Source organism: Eubalaena glacialis, chromosome 9 (genome assembly GCF_028564815.1).
Source record: "Eubalaena glacialis isolate mEubGla1 chromosome 9, mEubGla1.1.hap2.+ XY, whole genome shotgun sequence".
NCBI classification, from domain to species: domain Eukaryota; kingdom Metazoa; phylum Chordata; class Mammalia; order Artiodactyla; family Balaenidae; genus Eubalaena; species Eubalaena glacialis.
In genome coordinates this window covers 55,062,758-55,090,494 of record NC_083724.1, presented here as the reverse complement: position 1 = coordinate 55,090,494, position 27,737 = coordinate 55,062,758, and the positions used below count along the sequence as shown (strand labels likewise).

At 34.6% G+C, this 27,737-nt stretch overlaps 1 protein-coding gene across 6 annotated transcripts in view; it reads left to right on the top strand.

Moving 5' to 3' along the window:
• The window catches only part of RFX3 (regulatory factor X3), a 289,898-nt gene that overhangs the window by 156,025 nt on the left and 106,136 nt on the right, over positions 1–27,737 (top strand). For all 6 annotated transcript variants that reach the window (XM_061201235.1, XM_061201234.1, XM_061201231.1 and 3 more), the window contains one exon: positions 20,161–20,258. In XM_061201235.1, coding sequence (XP_061057218.1) covers positions 20,161–20,258 — 98 coding nt within the window. The remainder of the gene's footprint in view (positions 1–20,160; positions 20,259–27,737) is intronic.

Genomic DNA, 27,737 nt, shown 5'->3' with positions numbered 1-27,737 from the left:
TTGAATAAAGACTGTTATTAATTCCACCCCAGTAGTCTGTTCCCTACTAACCCACATTATTTTAGGCTTTCTTTGTTAAGTCATTTCCCAGTCATTTAGTAATTTATATTACTTGTTCCTGGACTTTCTCCAGCTTCTCTTCATCTTACTTAAGTTGATGAGCCTATTTTCCATAACTGCTTTTTCAAGATAATACATTTATCGAAGTCTTATATAATTTACATTTCTGGCCACATGTAAAACTTCATAGTTTATTAATAATTCATCATCATTTGAGTGGTAATTTAAATTTTAGTTATACAGATTACTGAAATTATCCCCAAAGCCATAGCATATCTATATCAATTATTTGATAGTTATTATAATGTATTTTGGAGCCATGTAAGTGGAAACACTGATATAATCCTAAGTACTTTGTGCTAATATAAAGTTAAAATTAAACAATAGGAATTAACTGTGCTGCAAAAGAAATTGAATTGATTATATTATTTTGTAAGTATCTAAATTCATTTGCTTTATCTTCTTAACTCCATTGGCAGAAGAAAAAAAGTACTGTACTGCTGGTATTATAAATAGAAACATCTGAAAAATGAAAGCCACTGTAGATTGTAAATAGGCAACTCTGATGTTTAGAGAACTCACCCTTGATAGCAACTAACAATGTCCCATTTCAGTGATATATATACAATAGCAAATAAATTGAATGACTTTACTTCTGATCAGTTTTTCCCTTAAGCAGAGTGAAATAATTCAGTAGTTATTTTGCTTCATTTAAAAAAGGATTTATTTTATGTTAATACACAGTAATTTGAAGAATCTTTGTTTAATTATGTTCTTGGTCATCATTCCCACAGATGTTTTATGATGCTGTTGTGGCCACATATCATTATGAAAACTTAATAAATTACTGCTTCATTTTTCTGGGGGAAACACCTACTCCTCCCCCTAAATTACACACACTCACACACACACACAGAGGCATCTATTCTCAGTTTGGAATTAATTACATTCTGTAATTGTGTTTTCATTATAGTCAAGAAATATTTTATATACATTTATTTTTTTGCCATTTAGTTTTTGGTGAGCTGCAATTTATTTACAGTGAAATACATGGATCTTGGGTGACACTATTCAGTGTGCTGTGAGAAGTGATTTTATCCCTATACCCATACTTTGTTCAGGATATGGGATATTTTTGTCATGCCAGAAAGTTTTCTGTGCCTCTTCCCAGTCCATCTCTGCCCTCCTCTCCCCTCAGATCAATCCAATTGTGTCTTAGGCACTTCTCATTTATAGATTATATATTATTAAGTTTTGTTTCATTTTTTAAAAGCCATGTACCTCACAGAAGAATTTGAAGTTAAAGAGTTAACAATTTATTGAATACTGTTTTGAACTATTGATTAGGTAAGGACTGAATATTGATGTTATGATTCTATAAAGCTCCAAGATAGATCACATGCTAGTCCACAAAACAAGCCTCAGTAAATTTAAGAAAATTGAAATCATATCAAGCATCTGTTCTGACCACAATGCTGTGGGACTAGAAATCAACTACAAGAGAAAAACTGCAAAAAACACAAACAGGTGGAGGCTAAACAGTATGTCCTGAACAACCAGTGGATCACTGAAGAAATCAAAGAGGAAATGAAAAAATACCTGGAAACAAGGAAAATGAAAACACAATGATCCAAAACCTATGGGATGCACCAAAGCAGTACTAAGAGCAGTACTATCATTTATAGCGATACAAGCTTACCTCAAGAAACAAGAAAAATCTCAAGTAAATAACCTAACCTTACACCTAAAGAAGCTAGAAAAATAAGAACAAACAAAACCCAAAGTTAGTAGAAAGGAAAGAAATCATGATCAGAGCAGAATTAAATGAAACAGAGTCTAAAAATCAATAGAAAAGATCAATGAAACTAAGACCTGGTTCTTTAAAAAGATACACAAAATTGATTAACCTTTAGCTAGACTTATTAAGAAAAAAAGAGAATTATTTAACATAGTTTTGGAAGTTTTAGCCACAGCAATCAGAAAAGAAAAAAGAAATAAAAGGAATCCAAATTGGAAAAGAAGAAGTAAAGCTGTCACTGTTTGCAAATGACATGATACTATACATAGAGAATCCTAAAGATGCTACCAGAAAACTACTAGAGCTAAACCATGAATTTGGTAAAGTAGCAGGATACAAAATTAATGCACAGAAATCTCTTGCATACCTATATACTAATGATGAAAAATCTGAAAAAGAAATTAAGGAAACACTCCCATTTACCATTGCAACAGAAAGAGTAAAATACCTAGGAATAAACCTACCTAAGGAGACAAAAGACCTGTATGCAGAAAACTATAAGACACTGATGAAAGAAATTAAAGATGATACAAACAGATGGAGAGATATACCATGTTCTTGGATTGGAAGAATCAATATTGTGAAAATGACTCTACTACCCAAAGCAATCTACAGATTCAATGCAATCCCTATCAAACTACCAAAGGCAGTTTTCACAGAACTAGAATAAAAAATTTCACAATTTGTATGGAAACATAAAAGACCCTGAATAGCCAAAGCAATCTTGAGAAAGAAAAACAGAGCTGGAGGAATCAGGCTCCCGGACTTCAGACTATACTACAAGGCTACAGTAATCAAGACAGTATGGTACTGGCACAAAAACAGAAATATAGATCAATGGAACAGAATAGAAAGCCCAGAGATAAATCCATGCACATATGGTCACCTTATCTTTGATAAAGGAGGCAAGAGTATACAATGCAGAAAAGATAGTCTCTTCAACAAGTGGTACTGGGAAAACTGGACAGCTACATGTTAAAGAATGAAATTAGAACACTCCCTAATACCATATACAAAAATAAACTCAAAATGGATTAAAGACCTAAATGTAAGACCAGACACTATCAAACTCTTAGAAGAAGACATAGGCGGAACACTCTATTACATAAATCACAGCAAGATCCTTTTTGACCCACCTCCTGGAGAAATGGAATTAAAAACAAAAATAAACAAATGGGACCTAATGAAACTTAAAAACTTTTGCACAGCAAAGGAAACCATAAACAAGACCAAAAGACAACCCTCAGAATGGGAGAAAATATTTGCAAACAAAGCAACTGACAAAGGATTAATCTCCAAAATATACAAGCAGCTCAATATCAAAAAAACAAACAACCCAATCCAAAAATGGGCAGAAGACCTAAATAGACATTTCTCCAAAGAAGATATACAGATTGCCAACAAACACATGAAAGGATGCTCAACATCACTCATCATTAGAGAAATGCAAATCAAAACTACAGTGAGGTATCACCTCACACCAATCAGAATGGCCATCATCAAAAAATCTACAAGCGATAAATGCTGGAGAGCGTGTGGAGAAAAGGGATCTCTCTTGCACTGTTGGTGGGAATGTAAATTGATACAGCCACTATGGAGAACAGTATGGAGATTCCTCAAAAAACTGAAAATAGAACTACCATACGACCCAGCAATCCCACTACTGGGCATATACCCTGAGAAAACCATAATTCAAAAAGAGTCATGTACCACAATGTTCATTGCAGCACTATTTACAATAGCCAGGACATGGAAGCAACCTAAGTGTCCATTGACAGATGAATGGATAAAGAAGATCTGGCACATATATACAATGGAATATTCCTCAGCCATAAAAAGAAACGAAATTGAGTTATTTTTAGTGAGGTGGATGGATCTAGAGTCTGTCATACAGAGTGAAGTAAGTCAGAAAGAGAAAAACAAATACCGTATGCTAACACATATATATGGAATCTTTAAAAAAAAAAATGGTTTGAAGAACCTAGGAGCAGGACAGGAATAAAGATGCAGACACAGAGAATGGACTTGAGGACACGGGGAGGAGGAAGGGTGAGCTGGGACAAAGTGAGAGAGTGGCATTGACATATATACACTACCAAATGTAAAATAGATAGCTAGTGGGAAGCAGCCACATAGCACAGGGAGTTCAGCTCGGTGCTTTGTGAGCACCCGGAGGGGTGGGATAGGGAGGGTGGGAGGGAGACGCAAGAGGGAGGAGGTATGGGGATATATGAATATGTATAGCTGATTCACTTTGTTATAAAGCAGAAACTAACACACCATTGTAAAGCAATTATACTCCAATAAAAATGTTGAAAAAAAAAAAAAAGAAAAAAAGAGAGAGCCCAAGTCAATAAAATCGGAAGTGAAGAAGGACAAGTTACAACTGATACCACATAAATATGAAGGATCATAAGAAACTACCACTAACAATTATATGCCTATAAATTGGGCAACCTAGAAGAAATGGACAGATTTCTCGAAACATACAACCTTCTAAGACTGAACCAGGAAGAAAGAGAAAATATGAACAGACCACTTACCAGTAATGGAAAAATATGTAGTATAATTTTTAAGAGTAATTTTTAATACTCGTACTTTTTGACTTTATAAATATTTTACAATTTGGATTAATATGGAATTGAACCCTATATATAGTTTACATGTACTCATTTGATAACTTTCTGGAGATCATTTAAAATGTTTTTGACTATTTCAAGTGCCCTAAGTGGCCATGTATAAAAATTTTTTAAATTTATTTAAAATTAAAAAAAATAAAATTTGTCTGTAGACCTAATTGGTCATTGATTCAGCACCAGATTAGTCATCAACCATTTTTTTGACCCATATCTTTAGTCATTTATCTTTGGCTTCAAAACATTTTTACTTTTGCTAATGTAAAAGTATTCTTCACCTAAATAGTTATCTAATGTAATATGTTGTCAGTGCTTACAAGGCCCCATCTTTTTACTTCTTTGGAAGCAGCCTTTCATGGTAGAATGTTTTTTCCTACCATTCCAATGGATTTTATTCTTTAAAGTAGCATATGGGTGGAGCTATTAAATGAGAAAGTCATGAAGTAAAGAAAAATAAGGGCTTCCCTGGTGGCGCAGTGGTTGAGAGTCTGCCTGCCGATGCAGGGGACACGGGTTCGAGCCCTGGTCCGGGAAGATCCCACATGCCGCGGAGCAACTAAGCCCGTGAGCCACAACTACTGAGCCTGCGCGTCTGGAGCCTGTGCTCCGCAACGAGAGGCCGCCACAGTGAGAGGCCCGCGCACCGCGATGAAGAGTGGCCCCCGCTCGCCACAACTGGAGAAAGCCCTCGCACAGAAACGAAGACCCAACACAGCCAAAAATAAATAAATAAAAAAAAAAAAAGAAAGAAAAATAAAATGTATTTATTTAGGAATAGTATGAGAACTGAACTTTCTTACTCCCTTCGTTATCACCTTCTTCTTTTTGCTGTTTTTCTCCCCTAATGTACCATTTGCCTGTGTGGTTTTTTTTTTTCTTGTTGTTCATTGGCAACTCAGAGCTATTTGTTGAATTTCAGTTTGTGCTTGCCTCCTCTCCTTCATCAAATCCTCATTGAGGGTGTACTATGTTCCAGGCATTGTGATAGAGGATAAAGAAGAAACAGGTACTGTTCCTGCCTTCATGGGGCTTACATACAAAACACAATTCTCTCTCTCTCCTCTACATCAGAACTAGACTTGTTTTTGCAGGGAAGTTACTTGTACTAAGATGTAAATGGATGGCAAAATATGAAATTTAAATTATCAACTACAGTGCTTAGGATTGGGCAAAGCATTAGCTCAAAGGTATCATTCTCCCTTGTGAGGTTGCATGCAAATCATCAGGCAAATGGTAAGTAGAGTTTAGATGTGCTTTCCCAACAACTGTTAAATTGACTGCAATATGTGCTACCAACATGCAGGGACAACTTGGTGGTTAGATCAGTAATACCTTTTGTTTACTGAGTGAAAAACCATGGAGACATCAAAGAAAATCAATTAAGGAAATAAGATCCCTGTCCATCGTCCTGATAAGACCATATGTTAAAATTTCGAGAAGGATAATGGTTCCTTAGTCTGTCACTACAATTCTCTTATTTGTATTTCATAGAAATTGGCATTTTGAGGAGAGCAGTACTGGAGAAGTCAATAATTTTAAAAATCATTTTTGACTAAGAAACAACTTTAAAATTTATTTTAGACAATGGATGAGTTTTCTTTTTAATTAACTCTCATAACATTGTTTTAATAGTTCTAACAAGTAGCTAACCATTATTCCATGTTATAGTATTTTCTTTAAATTCTTTCTACTCTATTTTTACTTCCCTCTAATTTGTTTTCAGATTCTAAAACTTAATGTTTCTCTCAATTCCATCAAAAATAAAATTGTGATCTTTCATATTCACTAAACTTTTTTCTTTTTTTATTTATTCCTTTGTTTTAAAAATTTTACCCAAGAACTATATGCAACACGTTTTGTTAAAAAGGATTGAAATAGTATAGAAGCATGCAGACAGAATAAGTGAAGCTTATTTTATTGTCAGTCTTGTCATTGAGTACCATTATAATTTTCTTTCAACATATCTTCTGAAAAATTATATAATTCAGCCATACACCAGTTCAAAATTCTCTAAGCATAGCACAGGGAGATCAGCTCAGTGCTCTGTGATGACCTACAGGGGTCGGATAGGGAGGGTGGGAGGGAGACTCCAGAGGGAGGGGATATGGAGGCATGTATGCATATGGCTGATTCACTTTGGTGTACAACAGAAACTAACACAGTATTGTGAAGCAATTATACTCCAATAAATATCTATTAAAAAAAATTCTCTAAGCTGATTTCAGAGTATGAATAATTCAGTATTTCTTAAGAGTATGAAGAGTTTTAGAAATTTAACCTACTATGTAATAAATTGCATTTTCACTTAAAGGCAAAGGTAAATAGTGCAATAATTTATACCAGTGGATTGACAGTGTTGATTAATTACTATTTTACTAAAATATTGTATTCGCCTTTAAACATTGTAGTCACTATAGATAATTACTGAAAGAAACTTGGTTATTGTATATATCCTGGCCTCTTGTGAAATAGATTTTGGATTCTAAGGTTTGATAACAGTATTCTCCTAATTTTCATTAGGTGATTTACCCAATGACTTTTGAGGTTCTTATTTGTCCTTTGATATTTTTCTTTTTGACTTACTGTGTACCTTAAATATTCAAACTTTTACAGGAAGAATTAGCCTTTTATTTCCCCAAAGTCTTAAAATTTAGCAGGAAATTAAAGATTTTGGTTGGCATATATGTCTTAATTAGGGACTATTAATGCGAATACAGGTGAGGAAGGGGGAAGTGGTTCTGAGTGTATTTTCTTTTCCCTGGGAATCCTGAAAACCCATGGAGGGGGAAAGTGGTAATAACAATTGCTTTGGAGTCTATCTGGATTAGTTTCCTATTGCTGTGTAACAAATTACAACAAATTTAGTGGCTTAAAACAACACCATTTATTATCTCATAATTTCTATAAATCAGAAGTCTGAGTGGACTCAACTGGGTTCTCTGTTCTAGGTCTGAGAAGACTGAAGTTAAGGTGTCTGTCACACTGGGCTTTTATGTAGTGGTCCTGGGGAAGAATTCACTTTCAAGCTCTTTCAGGTTGTTGGGGAGAATTCATTTCCTTCCTTTCAGTTCTAGAGGACTGAGGTTTCTGTTTTCTTGCTGGCTGTCAGCTGGGGTGTGCTCTCTGCTCCTAGAGGCTGCCCATCTCACTTCTCACATGGCCTCTCCTTCTGCAAACGTGCATGTTGAAGCGTTCTCTGCTTTAACTCTTTCACCTCCTCTTCTGCCACCAGCCAGAGAAGCACTCTAATTTGAAAGGCTTATGAGGCTGGGTCAGTCCCAATTTTAAGCTCAATTGTGCCATGTAACACAATCACGGAAGAGATTTCTCATCGCTTTCGTAGGTTACAGGGATGCAGGTTTGGAATCTAAGAGATTTTTAGAATTCTGCCTACGATATCACTTCAAAAAATAGCATCAGTCTTCATAATAGGTCACTCATAACCAGTGAGCTAGGGGGAAGCATATAACTCACATATGAAAGGCCATTAAGGAGGCCTAAATTTTAAAATGAGATTTTTGCTGCAAAGGATATATGGTGAGATTACTGTGTTTGGGCAGTCTGGATGGGCAGACTCAGTGTTATACAGAATTCATTTCTCTCCCAAACAAATGCATAATTTCAATATAATCCAATCAAAACATCAAACAGGGTTTTCTTAAAAGTTGAAAAGCTAATTCTAAAGTTCATGGAAGAGAATATAGAAAAGAAGAGCTGTGAAGGACTTGTTCTACCAATCTTATAAAATACTACAAAGCTATAGTAATAAAAACTGAATGGTAACAGACCAGGAGTAAATAAACAGATCTATGTATAAATGAGAACTTAGTTCAGGATAAATATACCCTTTCAAATTAAAAAAAAGATAATGCAGTAAATGGTGTTGAGAAAAATTGGTTATCTGTTTAGAAAAAAATAAAGGTATACCTTTATCTTAATACCCAAAATAGATTGTAGAACTAATCAGTTTTAAAACTGCAAAACCAATAGAAACAAAATCAGGAGAATATTTTTTCATAATCTTAAAAAGGGGAAGATCATCTTACGTAGAATATAAAGCATCACAAGGCTTATAGGAAAGGCGTTGATGTATTTGGCCAAGTAATAGTTAATAAACACCATAAACAGACTTAAAGGAAAAATATATATTAAATACATTGGAGTAAAAATTTCATCATGTTTAACAAGATCCTGTAAATCATTAAGGGAAGACAAGCAATGCAATAGATAAATGGACATAGGATATGAACAGGCTATTCACACAACATGAGAAACCAATGGCCAGTAAACATATGGAGAGGATCAACTCTATAGAATGTTTGATTAAAAACTAGATGTATTCCTTCTTTATAGCACTTTTTTTATAATAGAAAAAAAGTAGCCTGAATATTCATAAATAGTGGAATGGTTAAGTAAGTTTTATCTATACTATAGCATACTATGAAACCAATAAAAATAGTTGTACATGCATGTACACACAGACACACAAGATGTGTCTCCAAGATGTATTGTTAAGTGAAGAAAAGTAAGTAGCAGGAAAACACATTATCTGTCACCTGGTTCATATATGTACTATTGAACAAAAAGGTATTTTATCAGATACATAAAATGTTCAGCTGTGTATTTTCCCTTATATTTAGGTTGGGCCCTGTGGCATATTCTGGATAGTAGTTTGTGAGTGTATTATTTATGAGTCAAGGCATTTAGGAGCTATGATGCCACCTCTACAATCTTTAGCTCCTCTAAGGCTATATCAGGATGACACAGCTACAAAATGGTAGAGCCTTGTTAATCAGAGTCTCTAAAGTGACCATGTGGATCAGGACCTCCTGTGTACCCTCCGTTAGATGAGTAACTTAGGAGTTAAAGCACTGAGATTTGGGGGCTGTCTGTTGTTGCAGTTAGTGCTAACTCTTCTGCTCCTGGCTAGTACAGAGACAAAAATGCACATGAAGGTGAATTTATTGGTAGGACGTTGGAGGACTGCATGCTGTCCTACGGTTGGTTAATCAGGTTGGTTAGTCATTATGTCCAGGAACAGGAATAGCTGGAATGAGTGTGAGCATAAAGCAGGAGGCAATCACATTTTACTGTGATTATTTCTTTTTGTTTGAATCTTATGCAACTGTATTTATGTATAAATTTTATTATGAAAATATTAGGATAAGTAAAATAAAATATTGCTAAAAAGTAGGTGATATTGCCAAGTTTGCTTCAAAATTAACTTGACCCTTGCTATGGTAGTATTACGGCTACTACTCATTTTCTTTAGGAGTTTAGGTAACTAATAAGTTGATACAACGAAGAAACTAGTTGTTTTAATTCATGTATGAAATAAGTTTTCTAAAGTGGAAAGTCTTTTGGTGAGACTCTCATTATTAGGGTATGATTTATAGCATATGATATGTAGTATAGTATTCTTAATTTTCAGTCCTTTGCAGATTGCTTAACGATTTTGCTTTTTCCAAAGTCCACTTTATAGTTATTTTTTACTTACTAGTTTTCTGTAAAATTACTTAAATGAATTCATTTAATAAGGAGAACCTTATATTTCTACCAGAAATGAAAAACTAGTATCCCTTGACATAAATGGAAGATAAACATAAAATTAAATACAGTAAAAATGAAATAATATTACATGATTTGGCTAACTGCTTTTGCTTGACAACACCCAACACTGGGGCCTACTTTCCTTTAAAAAGTGAGATTGTTAGCCTCAGAGGTGGTAAAGACTGAGACCTTCTCCTTGACATATCAGAATGCTTTAAAAATAATTGAAAATGGAACAAATTCTTAGGATATGGTTCATAGTTATTTACTGTCTTGCCTATGTATCACCAATGTCATTAATCCCACATTTGGGGAAACACTGGTATTGTAGAAGGAACTCTAGGATTGGATTCAGAATACCTAGAATCATTGCTACCTGTCACTTACCATGTCTTTGGGTTGTCACTATGTCTTTGTACTTATGTCACTGTTTATAAAATGGGAGCAAAAATGCCTACCATCTTTAATTCATCTCAGAATTTTTGTGAGGAACAAATGAAATAATATTGTATATCACTATTAATAATAGTTTTAGTACTAGTTTAACAATCGTATATAACTAAGGAATTCTGTTATTTTAAGTTACAGTGCTTTGACTACCAACACATAAGTTTAATAATTCATTCTCTTAGTTCCGTGTACTCCACCCCAAGGGAGTCGGCATCTCTCTTGCAAATATGTTTCATTACCATAGACACTGGGAGCACGTATGAATCTGCATTTATGCCTTCTCACCAGGGAAGACATTTAAAGTGCATACTCTGATGGTCAGTCTAGAGTTGCAAAATGTATTTTATGCATAGCTAGATCTTCTGATGTGCTGCTTACATTTATTGGTATTCTAAGTTTCTATAGTTTGATTTATTACTAGAGAGACTAGAGAAGCCTCCTATTCTAAAGACTTGTCCTAATACTGCAGCAAGATTGGTATACCGAGCTCATTTGCTCTTTCTGGTCACCAGAGTGTTGTTTAGTAAATTTCTTCCCCCAGAAATTATTACTTAGTTTAGTAGAATCTTAGTATTGGTCTGTCCTGCTGGACCCCAAGGGGAATAATGTTTAAGACAGTGTTGTAATCATGACAAAAAATGTTCCTCACTTGTAGGAAGTAGTTGTAACTTTGTTCTTTTTGACTCACAAAAATGGCTTTATATATATTTTATGTAATATCTATCAAATTTGTCATTGAGAAATCCTTATAAACTAAATCTATTCTGAGTCACATCCCTGCTACCAAAAACACTTCCCCTCTTGCCTTTGGAAACTTGCTTCACCTTTTCCAGGTAGCTCCTGCTCTTTGATGTTAATCAGGTATTTTTTGGGAGATAGATGGTAGGCAGGTAGGGATGATTTATTGAACTAATACACTCCCAATTGATTCCCTTGTTTTCATATGGTCAGAAGTGCAAGAGAATGAGCCAGGACCTTAATCACTGCATTATTAGCCTTCATATGACTCTACTTGAAGTCCAAGTGTAGCAGTAATGTTTACACTTTCATAATAACTTCTAGTTGCCTATAGCAATCACATAGTTTTAGTAAATAATTCCTATACCTTTCATGTTTACCTCTAGCCCTGTTGAAGAAGCAGACTTTGTGATATTTGTTGGATTTGAATGTGCTAGAAGCATCATTTATTTACATAAAGTCTACTATGAGAAAAGTATATCCAAAAATCTGAGTGTTTCTGGAAAAAAAAAAATGGGAGAGCTACATAGTTTATAAGTGAGAGAGTTAACTAACACAGGGACAGTGAGTGAATTTACAATGTAAATGAACAAATTCCTTTTTTACATAAAATGAACTCTGTCATTTCAATGAACAATACCCTGTTTTCCAACAGTTGACATTCATCACATTCTTTGAAGTGGAGGGCTACCAGTCTTAGAAGATTAAACAGGAATTTTGTAGTTATCACTGCATATCCCAGGAAGAACTTTGTAAATTAACATTAAAGATCTAGGGAAACATCTTGTTCTTTCTTAGCAAACACAAGGAGAGACTTTAAGTAACATTTTTTTCTAACCTGTCCTGTCACTTAACCATGCTCTTTGTTCACTGTGATCTTGTGATCATAATGTATAAACATCCGGTACCTGCAAATAACTTTCAGCATTCAAAATATTTGTAGGATTCTTTGTTGGCAAGATTTATTAAACAGTATTGTAATGTATAATTTACTTTACTTTTAACCAAGACTAAAAAAATGGCTTTAGGTTTTTGATTTCTGTTCCCATAACCGTGCCTGTAAAGGAAATTAGTTTTCCCCTTATGCTCTTTTCTTTTGTTGCATCTTTTCTTCTAGCAACGAGTACTCACACTGTACTCATTGAACTTTTTGACTTATCTTTCCTCAATCCCTTCAATTCCCTACGGTTTTACTGGTCCAGAAATATTGAATTAGTTCCGTTCCTTCTCTTTTCTCACAAGGTGGCTTTTCTAATTAACTCTCTGCTGCTACTCTGGATGTCTTACTTCCCCCCTGCCCTTTTATTAATAGCTGCTCCAGTGTAGATCCTTTTCCTTCTGCTTCACTTTTGGTCAGTCCCATAGCAGCCTCTAACATAGCTGTTCTAATATCCCATGTTTTTAATCTGCTAAGAGCTCTTTCATGTCTCTTGTGGGTCTATTAAAGTCATCTTAATGCAGTTTTTGACAGTTCTCAGTACTAAGGTTTGAAATGTTTTGTGCCAACCACGTGTGTAAGGAATGCTTTTATACAAGAAAGGCAATGAAGATCTTGACATAATAAAGACATTTTTACAAAGAGATTAGTATTGTTCTTAGCTGACTAATAAGCTTAACAATTATAAATGATTTCATTTACTATTGAAAAGGATTTCTGTTTTGAAGTGTGATTCATTTTATTTTTCTTGAAGCACATCCAAAACAACATATTGTATAAATTTGTCCTGAAAATCTAACTGATTCTGTTGAACTAGCACATTTTCCTGTGGTACGTAGTTTGTTTTGGTATTCACTTCTTTTTATAAATAATAAGAATTATAAAAATTCACAAAAATAAGCAAATGCATTTGTAATACTACATTTGAATAGGAATAAGAGGTGCTTCCATTTAAATATGTATTAGTAAGACAGTGTTAAGTTGCTTAATTCATCTAGTGTATGAATGTAAATACATTGTTGCATATATTTATACTGGGGGATTTTTTTTTCCTTCATATGACAGAGAATGGATAAATTTCTTGTACAGAATGTTGTTATGGTTTGACTTCATTACCACCAACATTCTGTTATGTACTAGGTAGCCTTTTAGAAATTAGCCCAAGGTCATTTTTATTAAATGAACAGTTAATTGTAGAAGTTGTTGATTATTTCTGTTAATTCCACCTTTGTCCGTCTCTTTTCAGTTCATATTTTCACCACTTTGTTGTTTATTAAAATTCAAGTGGTGAAAAATATTTGTTCATTCTCTTAGGAAACACTTTTGAGAATTTATCCTGGGAAAGACAATGAAATTAAGAGAAAATTAATTTCCTATAGAGTTTATTTAATCATCTCCTTCCTTTCCCCTGAGGACTTGGATAGGGTAAGCAGTAAAATGTGACAGTTTATAGATTTCACAAAGATGGATGGAAAATACAGTTATTGGGAATAGTAATGACATGCCTACAGGACGCTAGTTTCCCCATATCTTTCAGCATTGCTAACCCCAGCAGTTCCTGCACTGCAGTATGGCAAATAAAATAAAAAATAAACTTTTCAAAGATAACTATTTAGTAAATATTTGAATAGAAATTAATATTTAACATAAGGACAGTATAGAATAATATCTGAACAAATTTGAACCACAGTTAATTATTTTAGGAAAGAGAAAATAGCATGCAACTTCCTTTTAAATTTTTACCTTTGGTCTTTAATGATACATTAAAGGGCATTAAAAGTAATCACATCAGTTCACTTTGGAATAATAAGCATGCCTTCATTTTTGTTTTTGTTTTTGCTTTTTAATGAATACACATCCACATTTAGAAGATACTATAAACTTCACAAATATTCACTGGGCATTTCCTTTGCTAGGTGCAGGGCATTATTTAATATTGAGCGATAAATATAGTGTGTTTACACTGTGTTGGGTCTTTGAGAATATATCACAATATAAAAAAATGCTCTACATGTGCACTTCCATCCTGTGACTGGATTTGTAAGTCTCAATAAAGTTATTCTGTATACATAGCTCTCTTCCTGGATCCGAATAATTTTAATTTGAGGTAGAAAGGAGCATTTCTGTGGCTCTCCAATGCACGTTTACTAATAATAGAGCCCCACTGTCCCCTCCCCCCCACAAAGGAAAGAAAATCAAATAACCCTCAACTAAAAACGAAATAAAACACTTTGAAGGACCTTAACTTTTCATTGGTGAAATGAGACATGTATACATAAGGTAGTTATTTTTCCTTTCTCCTTTCTTTTTCTTTTTTACCCCTCTTTTACTTCCTTCACTATCATTATACCCTTGAAAGAATACTTTCTCAAACTACAGGCAATTCCATCTCTCATCACTAAATTCTTTCAAAGGCCTCTTTGGCCCAGTTTCTAATGATTAGTCAACAAACCATACTTACTGGATAATAATGAAAATTGTGTTACCTCCAAAATATGCTATAGTTCAGTATTTTTAGTGTTTTTCTAGTTTCTATTTAAGTAAATAGGTCTTCTATTTACTTCATCAGTTCCTTAACTTGGTAGATAATGCAAAGAATTATGCCCTATTTTTATGCTGTACTGTAAAGTCTCAGTGTAATCAAGAGACGTATTTATATATTGATGTCCTAGATGAGTTAGCCAGCATCTATCCAGAATTCTTTTCCAAGATTCTTGACACTTTCTGAGTTTCATTTCTACTTTAATTACAGAATCTCATGATTTGAAGGAACCCTTGATGAACGTTTATTGTGCATATTTATTGCTGAAGCCAAGTGGGATATAAAGATGAAAATTACACAGATGTAGAAGACAAGATTCATATTTTGAAGTATTTAAGAATGTCTCTCATTATTCAAGATGTATTATAATTATCATATATGCCTATGCCATGCTTTGTATTTATGTTTAATAGTTTTGGATTCTAACAAAAATTCTTTATGATAGAGTAGATACAATTTTTATTTTACACACAAAGAAATTATTACTTAAAGAAGTGAATTGACTATCCCAATATATAAACAGCAATTGTCAGCATAAAGACTTAAAATCGGTTCTCCTATTTCCAAATCGACTGAATATGCCACCACACCATATTGGCCCCCATGAAGGAAACCAATTAAGGACATTTGATTCTTTCAGTCTTTGCTTCATGTATTTTGAAACTGTTCTTAGATGCAAAGACATATAAGATATATTATTTATTCTTGATAATTTTCTTGATGAAATTTCCCTCTTTGGTAATATCGGTTATCTTGAAGTCTACTTTGACTGATATTAATATAACCAGTCTTTCTTGTGATTGGTGTTTGCAAAAGCCTGTCTTTTTATATCCTTTTATTTTTAACCTGTCTTTGTATATTTAAAATGTGTTCTGGTGGAGAGTATATAGTTAGAGTTTACATTTTTACCCATTATGACAGTCAAGATTTAAATTGAGTATAATTATAGATATGGTTGCATTTAATTCTAGCTTCTTGTTATTTTCTGTTTGTTCCATTTGTTCTTCTTTTATTTCCTCTATTTCTGCCTTCTATTGGATATACTGAGTGTTTTCTAGTATTGCATTTTATCTCCTCTATTGACTATCCTATTTTTTAATATGGTGTTTATATCTTTAATTGATCACAGCGTGTGTTCAAGTAATACTACACTACTTAACATATAAGAATATTACAAAAGTGTGCTTTCATTTCCCTCTCCCCTCTTTTGTGCTATTTTTGTCATACATACATTTCATTTCTACATATGTGGTAAATAAACCCTGTTATACACATATTGTTATTTTTGCTTTACATAGGCAATTATCTTTTATAGAAATTAAAAGATGAGAAAACAAACAAAAAACGCTTTACCTACGAAGTTACCATTTCTAGTGCTCCTCATTTCTTTGTATAGGTCCAGTTTTCCATCTGGTATTATTTTTCTTCGGTCCAAAGAGCTTCCTTTGTGGCTGCCTTCACTGGACGTCTGCTAGAGCAGGATGAATTCTCTCAGTTTTTGTCTGAGAAAGGATTTCCTCTTTATTTTTGAAGATATTTCACTGGTTGTAGGATTCTTGATTGAAATTTTCCTCTCACTGTTTTAAATATGTTGTTTGATTGTCTTAGGCTTGCATTATTTTTGACTGGGAAGTTTTCAATCATGCTAAATACCTGTTGCCTTGTACATAATGAGTCTGTTTTCTGTCTTGCTTAAAAATTTTTCTCCTTAATATGGGTTTTTAGCACTCTAATTATGATGCACTTTGGTGTGGTTTTCTTTTTCTATACATTGGCATATGTTAAGCTTCTTACAGTGTTTATAGTTTTAATAAAATTTGGATGTTTCTACCACTCTTTCTTCAAATATATTTTCTGTTCTTCCTCTTCTTCTGGGACTATAGTTATACTGTTTTATACTACTTGATATTGTTCCATAGTTCATTGGTTCTCTATTCTTCATTATTTCCTTTTTTTTCTCTGTTCTTCAGATAGTTTTTACTGCTAGGTTTTCAACTTGACTTTTCTTCTGCATTATGTAATCTGCTCTAAATTCCATTCAGCAAATTTTTCATTTCAGATACTGTATTTTTCAACTCTACAAATTTGACTTGGTTCGTTATAGCTTCTTTTTTTCTCATCATGTTTGTGTTTTCCTTTAAATCTTAAGTCTATTTAGAACAGCTGTTTTAATGTCTCTGTCTGCCACTTCATGTCTTCCATTTCTAGATTTGTTTCTATTGATTGATTTTCTTCCTGGTTATATATCACATTTTTCTGCTTCTTCATGTGTCTAATAATTTTTTTAGAATGCTGGACATTATGGTTCTTATGGTTTTAAATGTCTGGATTTTGATGTCTTCCTTTAAAAGTGTTAAATGTAGTTCTGTATAGGCAGTTACTTGTGGATATTATCAAGGCTTTTCTTTCAGATTTGTTAGGACGGACCTAAAGTAGTCTTTATTCTAGACCTAATTTAGCCCTTCTGCTAAGGCTCACTCTGCCCTTCTGTTGTTTCTACAGAATGCCCTAGGTGTTCAATAAGGTCATGTCACTGTGGATGGTCAGAACTTGAGCATCTCTGCCCCCTACACACGTGCAGCTTGTATTCAACATCAGACTCAAGGGGATCTCTGTGAACATTTCTGGATCTATTTCTCTGCTTAACTTCCTTTCTGATACTGCCCCCAAACTTCAGGTGACTCTGCTTTCCCAAATTCAGTATCTGTCTCCTCACCTCAGTGAGATCATGATGCTCTGCTTCGTTTCTCCATTCTTGCTCTGCACTCTGATTACATCCAGGTCAAAAGCTAAGATCATTATAGGGTTCACATTATTTGTTTTCCTTCTTTTAAAGAACACAATCTTACGATACATTTTGTTGAATGACTGAAAACATTGTTTTACATATTTTGTCTACTTATCTACTTGTTTAGTGGGGGGGAGGGCGTTTCCAGTAGTATTACTCCATCATGGCCAGAAGTGGAAGTCCTTCCGTATATCGAGATATATATTTGATATAATAGATACAAGATATGAATTCATAAAGGATGTTAGTCACATCATCTCTTCCATCTCATTTTTTTTTAATAAATTTATTTATTTATTTGTGTTTATTTTTGGCTGTGTTGGGTCTTCATTGCTGTGGGAGGGATTTCTCTAGCCGCAGAGAGCAGGGACTACTCTTCGTTGTGGTGCGCGGGCTTCTCATTGCGGTGGCTTCTCTTGTTGCGGAGCACGGGCTCCAGGCACGCAGGCTCAGTAGTTGTGGCACACGGGCTTAGTTGCTCTGCGGCATGTGGGACCTTCCCAGACCAGGGATTGACCCGTGTCCCCTGCATTGGCAGGCGGATTCTTAACCACTGCACCACCAGGGAAGCCCTCTTCCATCTCATTTAATGTCGCTCAGCAAAGTAACCATTTTTAGAAGTTTGGTGTGCATCCTTCTATTTTCCTTTATATATTTAAGTACATTTGTATGCACATGTGCCCATGTATGCAGATATATACATAAATCAAATTACACTGTAGGTATTTTTCAGCAACATACTTTTTCACTTAGAATATGTTTTAGAGATCTTGCTATTAAAGTATGTATCAGTCTTACTTTATTCTTTTAACATCAACCATATATTCTACAGAATGGTTTCCTATATTTATTTAATTACTCTGCTTTTCACAGTCATTAAGGCTTTTCCTTCTAACTTCTTGCTCTTATAAACTGTATTTTTAAAAATAATATTGTACAGCAACTCTTCAGATGGTGAATACTTCTGTAGAAGAAATCACAAAGATGTCAAATAGTTTGCCTGATGGTAAATTGCTTTCCCAAACAGTTTTTACATATTTATATTACTCCTAAATAATAAGACCCAGTGATTTTTTAAGAAATAGTTGATTTCAGATCTAGGACAGGAAATACAAGAGGTAGGTCTGGTCCATCTTATAACAGAAAGCATGGGAGTTAGAGAAAGATTACTGTAGTCATGTCAAAAGACACAGGATACAGTTTGAAGGGTCTATCATTTGTCAAAGATGGGACAATTTTAGGGGAAAAAAAGACTGCTGTGTTAAAAAAAAATCGAATACAGTATGTTCAAAAGTTAAAAATCATAAGGATACAAGCAAAATCAAACTAAAAGCCACATTGGTCACCTTGGGGAGGGAGCTAGGGGAAAAAAATCATTATTCTGAGTACTGGTAAATAATGAATCATGCATTTATCCTATTCTTCCTGTACAAACCTTATTTCAGAGTAAGCAAATACTAATAAGAGGAATTCCTTTATAGAATTCTACTAATAAATGAAGAGGGAATAACAGAATCAGATTACCATAAGATTGCAGTCTCTTATTAACTGAAATAATCCCTCGAGAAAATGATCATCAATGACTAGTGATATCCTCAGGTAAAACATAGCTAGGAAACATTATAATCAATGTATCCAGCTGACAACACCTGAACCCCCTGATCAAATAATATTGCAGAATGAGAGACAACCAGCTGTTCTATGGCAACCTATATGATGCAATAAGAAGTACACAGCTTTTTAAAAATTGAATCTATTCAAGGTCCTTGATCTAACTACCCATTTATAGGAAATACGAAGATAGAGGAATTTATTAAATGACATCTCAGGGATGCTATCAGCCAAATTTAGCATTCTAGAAATTCTACTAGATAAATGATCCAGTTTTTTCAATAACTAATAGTCAAGATATAAAAAGGATGGGAAACTGTTAGAGATTAAAAGAGAAAGATAGGAAATATCAACCAGATGTAACATGTAGACCTTGTTTGGATCTGATTTGAACAAGCCAACTCTAAGAAGACATTGGAATAATTAGAGAAATTTGAACAATCACTGGGGTTTATATGATATTAAGGAATTGTTTATGTTTTATTTCTGATGTTAGTATTGTGTTCATGTTAAAAGTAGCTCTTTTCTCTTAGGAAAAAAGTGAAATATTACCAGTGAAATGATGCAAGTTCTGTACTTACTTTTAAATAATCCTGTGAGGGACTAAAGGGGAAGGTCTGGTGACAGTTATTTATCTTGGATGATGATTACATGGGGTTTATTATAGTATTTTTTCTATGTATAAGTGTTTGAACTTTTCCATTGTGAATTTCTTAATTAAAAAATAAATGTAGCATTCACAAGCCAGGTGAAGAGAATTTCATAAATCATCAAAATAAGTGCGGAGCTTTCAGAATTTCACCCTAAACACTTGAAGTGTGTATATACATATATACCTGCAAGAATGTTACAGAATTTATTTGCATAAATGCTACAGTTGATTTGGACCCAACATGCACTTATCTTGAAATTAGCATGAACCTAACAGTTTTCATCATAAAACATTCTCATGTTTATCAACACCCTAGAGAAATCTTTGAGGAAATCTAATGCTGTATATTCATTCTATTGTATCTACCCCTCACCAAAGTCCTAATATTTGCTTTCCAGGTGCAGCAGGTACAGACTGTGCAGCAGGTACAGCATGTCTATCCAGCTCAGGTGCAGTACGTGGAAGGAAGCGACACTGTCTATACCAATGGAGCAATGTAAGTTTATGTATGGGAGTTGTATTCATTCTCCCGCTCCCTCGGTTAGAGAAAAGTAAGGTACTTTCTGACACCTTCCACTCGTCCCAAATTGTTTCCTTGTTTTCACAGTAATTTTTTACTAGAGTAGGGTTATTAACTTAAACTGATGTTTGAGCTTAAACTGATGTATGTTCACTAAGAATATATGGTCATTTTCCTCTCACTTAACCTTAATAGAATATTTTAAATTATTAACATTGCTATGCCCTTTAATGGTTTTCACTAGGTTGAGAAAAACATATCCCTTGTTGGTGATTTCCATATTATAATAATACCTTCTAAAACCTATGCTTTTTGTTTTTACCAATAAGGTGAATTTTTGTGTATGTGTTTTCTGTAAACTAATATAAAACTACTATATTAGGAGGGTTTTTTGCATTTATTAAATGAGGTACTTACTTTACGTAAAAGTGCCTGATACTCAATAAATCTTATTTTCCTGTCTGAACTTCTCCTCCCCCTAAAACTCCCAACCCATCTCCTTTGCATCAACAGTAATGTCAATTTTGTACATTTATTTCATTTGAGTTTTTCAGACACTTTGGGTTAAGATTCAGGATGTTATTATAAATAAAGGGACTAATAACTATTATAAGTCACCAGGTTTGTTTTCATTTACCACAGGTTTTTGTTTGCAATCTGTTGGATCTCTAAGTTCTAAAATGAATTCAAATTCTCTCATTGACTCTTCTGTGTGCCCTAGGTTGATAACCTCTGCTTTCTTTATTCTTACTGCACCTTGGGTGATTTCATAGATTCCCATGACACCAACCACGAGGGCAGGGATTTTTGTCCAGTTTTTGTTGTTGTTTTTGTTTTTGTTCCACTGCAATAAGTCTAACACCAGAAGAGTGTATGGTATGTAGAAAATGCATTTATTGTTACCTATTATTATAACTAAACAACTTAAAATCCTGGTTTAACTATCTATTAGTTGTATAATCATGGTCAAAGTACTTAACTATTCTGAGCTTTTATTACTCTTTCCTGGGAAGTGGGAGGGTAATTGCCTTACTCTTTCTGGATTGTTGTGAGGATTTAAGGCTATGTATGTAAAGCAACTAGCACAGGGCCTGGTATATAGTAGATGATACAAAACTGAAAACTCTTCATTGATCTTGACTGTCTCTCTTTTCTCATTGCTTTTGGTCACAGAATCTGCCTAAATCACCACTGCCTTTAAACCTCCATTACCTATAAAATAAAGTGGAACTCTCCACCTTGGCATTCTCCCCCTTCCTACCTCTCTAGCTTCATCTTCCACCTGTTCTAGGAACAACCAACTTTGTGCATGTTTCCCCAAGTACTCTCCTTTCACACCTCTGTATTTTTGGACATGTGGTTTGTTTTCTCTGCTGGAGTATCATTCTGTGCCTTTTCTCTTTCCTTCCAAAACTGCTACCCCCAGTATAGCGATATCTTTATAGACTAACACATCACCCCCTCTCTTGAGACGTGGACCCTGGCTCTCCTCTGCAGTTAACTTATTTGTCCCCTGTACGGTAAAGACAGCACTATACCCAGACTTCCACTTCCACATGGTGCTATGAATGTTTATTTATATTTAGCATACTAAGAAGAACTCTCCCTGAATGGGAACTGTTGTCATTTTGTTATTTTATTTACATTTATTTAGGTGATTGACACATAATAAAGGGTCAATACATTTCTGTTACTCTAGTGAATCTATAATACTTTACATATTTTAGACATACTGAATATTTTTTACCTCTTTGTTGTGTAAGGCCAGGGCATCCTGGAGCCTGCTTTTGGAATCTCTACCATAAATCCAAACTCCTGTTGGCGTTTATCCCGAAAAAAAATAGGGATGCCTGCCACTTGGTCCTTTATGCTATCAGGGAAAATAAATGGGTTTCTAGACACTGCTAGAGGTCACTGAATTGTATTGTCGTTTCATCCTTGCCTGTGGTAGATCTGTCACAACTACCTCAGAGTAAAGTCATTATATACTCTACCTTTGTTCAAGCAGGTACCATTTCCTACCTAGTGTGTTCTCCTAGTTCAAAGACATCCTAGGTAAAGCCTTACCAGACCCCGCTGGAGGGCTAAGTTATCATTCTGCCATTCCATAACATTTTATCTTACATTTATTACAGCATTCTGTCAGCTAAGAAACCAAGAAAATCTGACAAAAAGAGGTTTAAACAAATTAGGACTTTGATTTTTGTCAGGTAATAAGAAATCCAGAGGTAGCATATTGTGCAAATAACTGGCACCATGTGGTGCAAATATAAAATAAACCTTAATGGAGAAAATCTTACAAGCTGGCATAAATCACATCCCTCTAGTTAGACTGGATTGCACCATGGAAATTGCTCCAGTAGAAGATCTCTGGCCTCACAGAGTGCTACATATTTCTAGAGATCAGGGCAGTAGACATTAACTGGTTATGTAGTAGAAAAAAAATGGCTTTCTTATCTAGGGAGGAGTGGGGGCCTCTGAAGCTTAGTTCCATCAGCCTGTTCTTCCATTAGGATTAACTTAGACCAGCTGAGCCAGCTTAGTGCTAAGCTAACCAAAGATGACAGGAAATGAGCCTGTAGAAACATCCACAATTGTACTTCCTCTTAGTCTGTGGCTGACATTAGTTTAGCAGCTCAAGGATATCAGGGCCAAGATTTGCTGGTACGGTAGTAAATTTGCTTTGGTTACAGCCATCACATCTGTATTCCAGACAGCAAGAAGAGGGAAGGTGGAAGAAGAGGATATGTTACATATGCTATATACGTACATATATATATATGTGTACACACACACACAGGCTTTCCCAGAAACTCCCAGCTCCATTTTGCTTATATCTCATTGGCCATAACTGTGTAACAAAGTAGTAGTTAGGGGACTTCTGTGGTGGTGCAGTGGTTAAGAATCCGCCTGCCAATGCAGGGGACACAGGTTTGAGCCCTGGTCCGGGAAGATCCCACATGCCACAGAGCAACTAAGCCTGTGCACCACAACTACTGAGCCCACGTGCTGCAACTACTGAAGCCCGAGCACCTAGAGCCCATGCTCCACAACAAGAAAAGCCACAGCAATAAGAAGCCCACGCACCGCAACGAAGAGTAGCCCCCGCTCACCGCAGATAGAGAAAGCCTGCGCGCAGCAACAAAGACCCAACGCAGCCAAAAATAATTAATTTAAAAAAAAAAAAGTAGTAGCTAGCTGCAGAGGAATCTAGGAATGCAGGTTTGTAGCTTTCATGTCTATATGGTAGATGGCAGCAAGGGAAAAGGATAGTTGACATGCGTGTTGAGAGAGTTAACTCCGTAGTATCTATCACGGTCATTTATCATTGACCCAAGGTAGAGGAGAGTGATTACTAGTGTGTGACTTTGTGAAAGATACACAGCCTGCTTCACTTTCTTCATTTATGAAATATGGAGATAGCTTATCAAAAGTATTTTGTGTAGCTTCTGAGAAATTGTAAACACTCAATAAACATTAATTATCACCATACAATTATGTGCTCTAGTTTTTTTTTTTTTACATTTTCCTCTCCTATTTATGGTTCTGAATTCTGCATATTGCCTTGTGCCTTTTAAAACTACCCCACCACTGACATTAGGGTCTTCCATATAATAGGTAAATGTGAGATTGGTGAGTTCATTCATTCACAAAACCTTGGAAAATCAGCATCTCTAAAGTTGGCTCTTTAAAATTATATGCCCCATTTAAGTGCAGAAATAATTCAAAGTAAACATCTCGTGCCAACATGAATTTTCTATGGCCCGCAAACTCAGTTGGTTAGATCATGACTAATGAGGTCTAGGTCATGAGTTCATTTGCCACAAAGTCCAATTAGTTTTGATCCAGTCTGTGTGGGCCCAGACTGCATCCTCAACTCCAGCTAATTATGTCACAAATGTGCACCGTTGGTCAAGATAGAGAAGATGCATCTTTAAAAACCTTTCATTACAATTTCAATTTCAGTACAACTTTTGACTAAAGATTCTGTAGCACCATTTTCATATTTACTAAAGAAACATTGTGTTGCCATGAATTACACTCAAAATTTTAGTAGTTAGAGGACTATGAACATCTTTTTTCAAATATAACCAAAAAAAATTTTCAGCCTAAGCTATTCCAATCTTTCTGTAATTTTGTAGTGCTGACATTTAACTATGTACAATTTTTGTCTCTAAAGTTCATTTTAAAGTCTTTATACTCCCTGTTTTTATTTGATACACTTCCATGTGTGTTAGGAGAGAGTATTTCATATTCTTCTGTTCCACCATATTAAATTAATAGCCAACTAGTGTTTGGTCCCTGACTTGGATCATAGTGAGATTCCCACTTCTTTGTGATAATAAATGCTTTTTGCTAATGAAACTCGCAGAAGATAGGGATGCCGATCTTTATCATGAACTTTCAAGCACCCAGTACATGGCCCTGCGGCCTGTGCATGGTTAGTAAGTACTGGTTCACTGTTGCTCCTGTCACCAGCAGCCCCATGCCAAGTAGCCATAATGCAAGGGGTCTCACTCAAGAGGTGATGATAGCCCTCACAGATATGTGTCATCACTTATGAAAATGTGTAATCATTATAATTTGACAATACTAAAGTATTTACTGGTTCTCTCTATGACTATGGACGTTACTGGTAGCGTAACAGGATTTAACAGTATGAGTCAGTGAGTGAGGATGTATTTCAAGTGAACAACTGAGACTGCTTTATAGTGGTGTGTTGGAGTAGAATAGCTTTTTACTCAAGGGAGAAGGTAACCTAACTCTTGTTCCTGCTTATCATTGCTTCTGTAGGAGCCCACATTTGTGTATTTCCTTGCAATAGTTTTCCCAAGAATATTTTTTACTGGGCTGGATCATAGTCTTGTCCATTGTTATGGATTCTTACAATTTATGATATCTAATAATTCAGTAGATTGTAATTAAAACAGCTGGAAAACAGTGCATACCACGTAGAGAGAGTCCAATTCAATTGAAATTTCTTGATGTAGCTGAGAAATCAATTTTTTTAAATAATGATTTTTTTTCTTTCCCCCACTCCTTTTTTGACTCATACTTCCCCACTTACTCCTCCATCATATTAGTCAAAGTGGAAATAAAGACATCATACTATATCTTGTCCAAATTAAGAAATCTTTTTTGAAAAAACTTTTTTAATTTTAAAGGATTTTCTTATATCAAGTGGTCTTTGAAGCTTATCCGCTGTTTAGAGATGATTAGTGTTTTAAAATGTCAAGGTGTTCATTGTAATGGGTATCTATTGCAATAAGACTTGACTGGTAGAAAGCATTCTCATAATCTTCCTGTTTAAATTACAGATTTCTCATCAAACCCAACAGAGAATTTACCAAACTGTGTTTCATAAAATGTCCCATTAAAAAGTTCTGTGGTTTCACAAGCAGGAAAACACTGCATGAACTTCTTTTGTGGACTCTAAATTTCTGTTAGTTTTTTAAAGGCTCTGAGAAATCCTCTAGGAAAGAAATGTCGTGTTTTAAAAACTGACCACAGAACTCTTATCTGAATAATATTTAATAACATCACATAGTATACTTTAGGAGGTGATACATTATTAATATATTGACATTGACTAGATTTATTCAAAATCCATTGGACTCACCTTTATTTGAAAATCATATAGGTAGTGCGTTTTCTGAAGCCATCCAATTATCCTTTCCATATGCTTTTAAAATAATTAATAAAAAACCTTAATAGGGATACTCTTCAAGTTTCTATTTTGTCTTTCAGTGAAATAGTAAGTTTTAGGATTTTGCAGGTAAAATTATGCTTTATTATTATCATTTAAATGTTCTCTGCTTAGAAGAAATGGTTGTATGGTATTTCTGTAATTGAGATGAAGAGGCTACTTTCTTTATGCTTCTACTGATATATACATTCAAATCGGTGTAGGATCTGGTTAATGAATCCACTTGCCACTTGGATTTCAGTAAGTATATGGCTGATTACTTAGAAAGCTCTTGGAGACAGAACTACCATTTTGTGTAAAAAAGAGCACTGAGGTCCTCTACATTTAGAGAAGAGCCTGTTTCATTCATCTCCAAAAATGGAAGGATTTATTTATTTTTTTTAGGTTTATTTTTTGTTGTTATTCAATTTTATTTTATTATATTTATTTTTTAAAATTTTTATTGGAGTATAGTTGATTTACAATGTTGTGTTATTTTCAGGTGTACAGCAAAGTGAATCAGTTATAAATATACATATATCCACTCTTTTTTAGATTCTTTTCCCATATAGGCCATTACAGAGTACTGAGTAGAGTTCCCTGTGCTATATATAGTAGGTCCTTATTAGTTACCTATTTTATATATAGTAGTGTGTATGTGTCAATCCCAATCTTCCAATTTATCCCTCCCCTCCTTACCCCCTGGTAACCATAAGTTTGTTTTCTACATCTGTAACTCTATTTCTGTTTTGTAGATAATTTTATTTGTACCCTTTTTTTAGATTCCACGTATAAGCAATATCATATGATATTTGTTTTTCTCTGTCTGACTTAGACTGACTTCACTCAGTATGACAATCTCTAGGTCTATCCACATTGCTGCAAATGGCATTATTTCGTTCTTTTCTATGGCTAACGTTCCATTGCATATGTGTACCACATCTTCTTTATCCATTCTTCTGTCGATGGACATTTAGATTGCTTCCATGTCCTGGCTATTGTAAATAGTGCTGCAATGAACATCTTTTCAAATTATGATTTTCTCTGGATATATGCCAAGGAGTGGGACTGCTGGATCATATGGTAGCTCTAGTTTTAGTTTCTTAAGGAACCTCAATACCATTCTCCACAGTGGCTGTACCAGTTTACATTGCCACCAACAGTGTAGGAGAGTTCTCTTTTCTCCACACCCTCTCCAGCATTTATTGTTTGTAGATTTTTTGATGATTGCCATTCTGACCTGTGTGAGTGATACCTCATTGTAGTTTTGATTTGTATTTCCCTAATAATTAATGATGTTGAGCATCTTTTCATGTGCTTTTTAGCCATCTGTATGTCTTCTTTGGAGAAATGTCTATTTAGATCTTATGCCCATTTTTTGATTGGGTTGTTTGTTTTTTTGATATTGAGTTTCATGAGCTGTTTGTATATTTTGGAGATTAGTCCCTTGTTGGTTGCTTCGTTTGCAAATATTTTCTTCCATTCTGAGGGTTGTCTTTCGTTTTGTTTATGGTTTCCTTTGCTGTGCAAAAGCTTTTAAGTTTAATTAGGTCCCATATGTTTATTTTGGATAGAAAGTCCAGAGATAAACCCACACACCCATGGTCACCTAATCTATAACAAAGGAGGCAAGAATATACAATGGAGAAAAGAGAGTCTCTTCAACAAGTGGTGCTGGGAAAACTAGACAGCTACATGTAAAAGAATGAAATTAGATCACTCCCTAACACCGTGCACAAAAATAAACTCAAAATGAATTAAAGACCTAA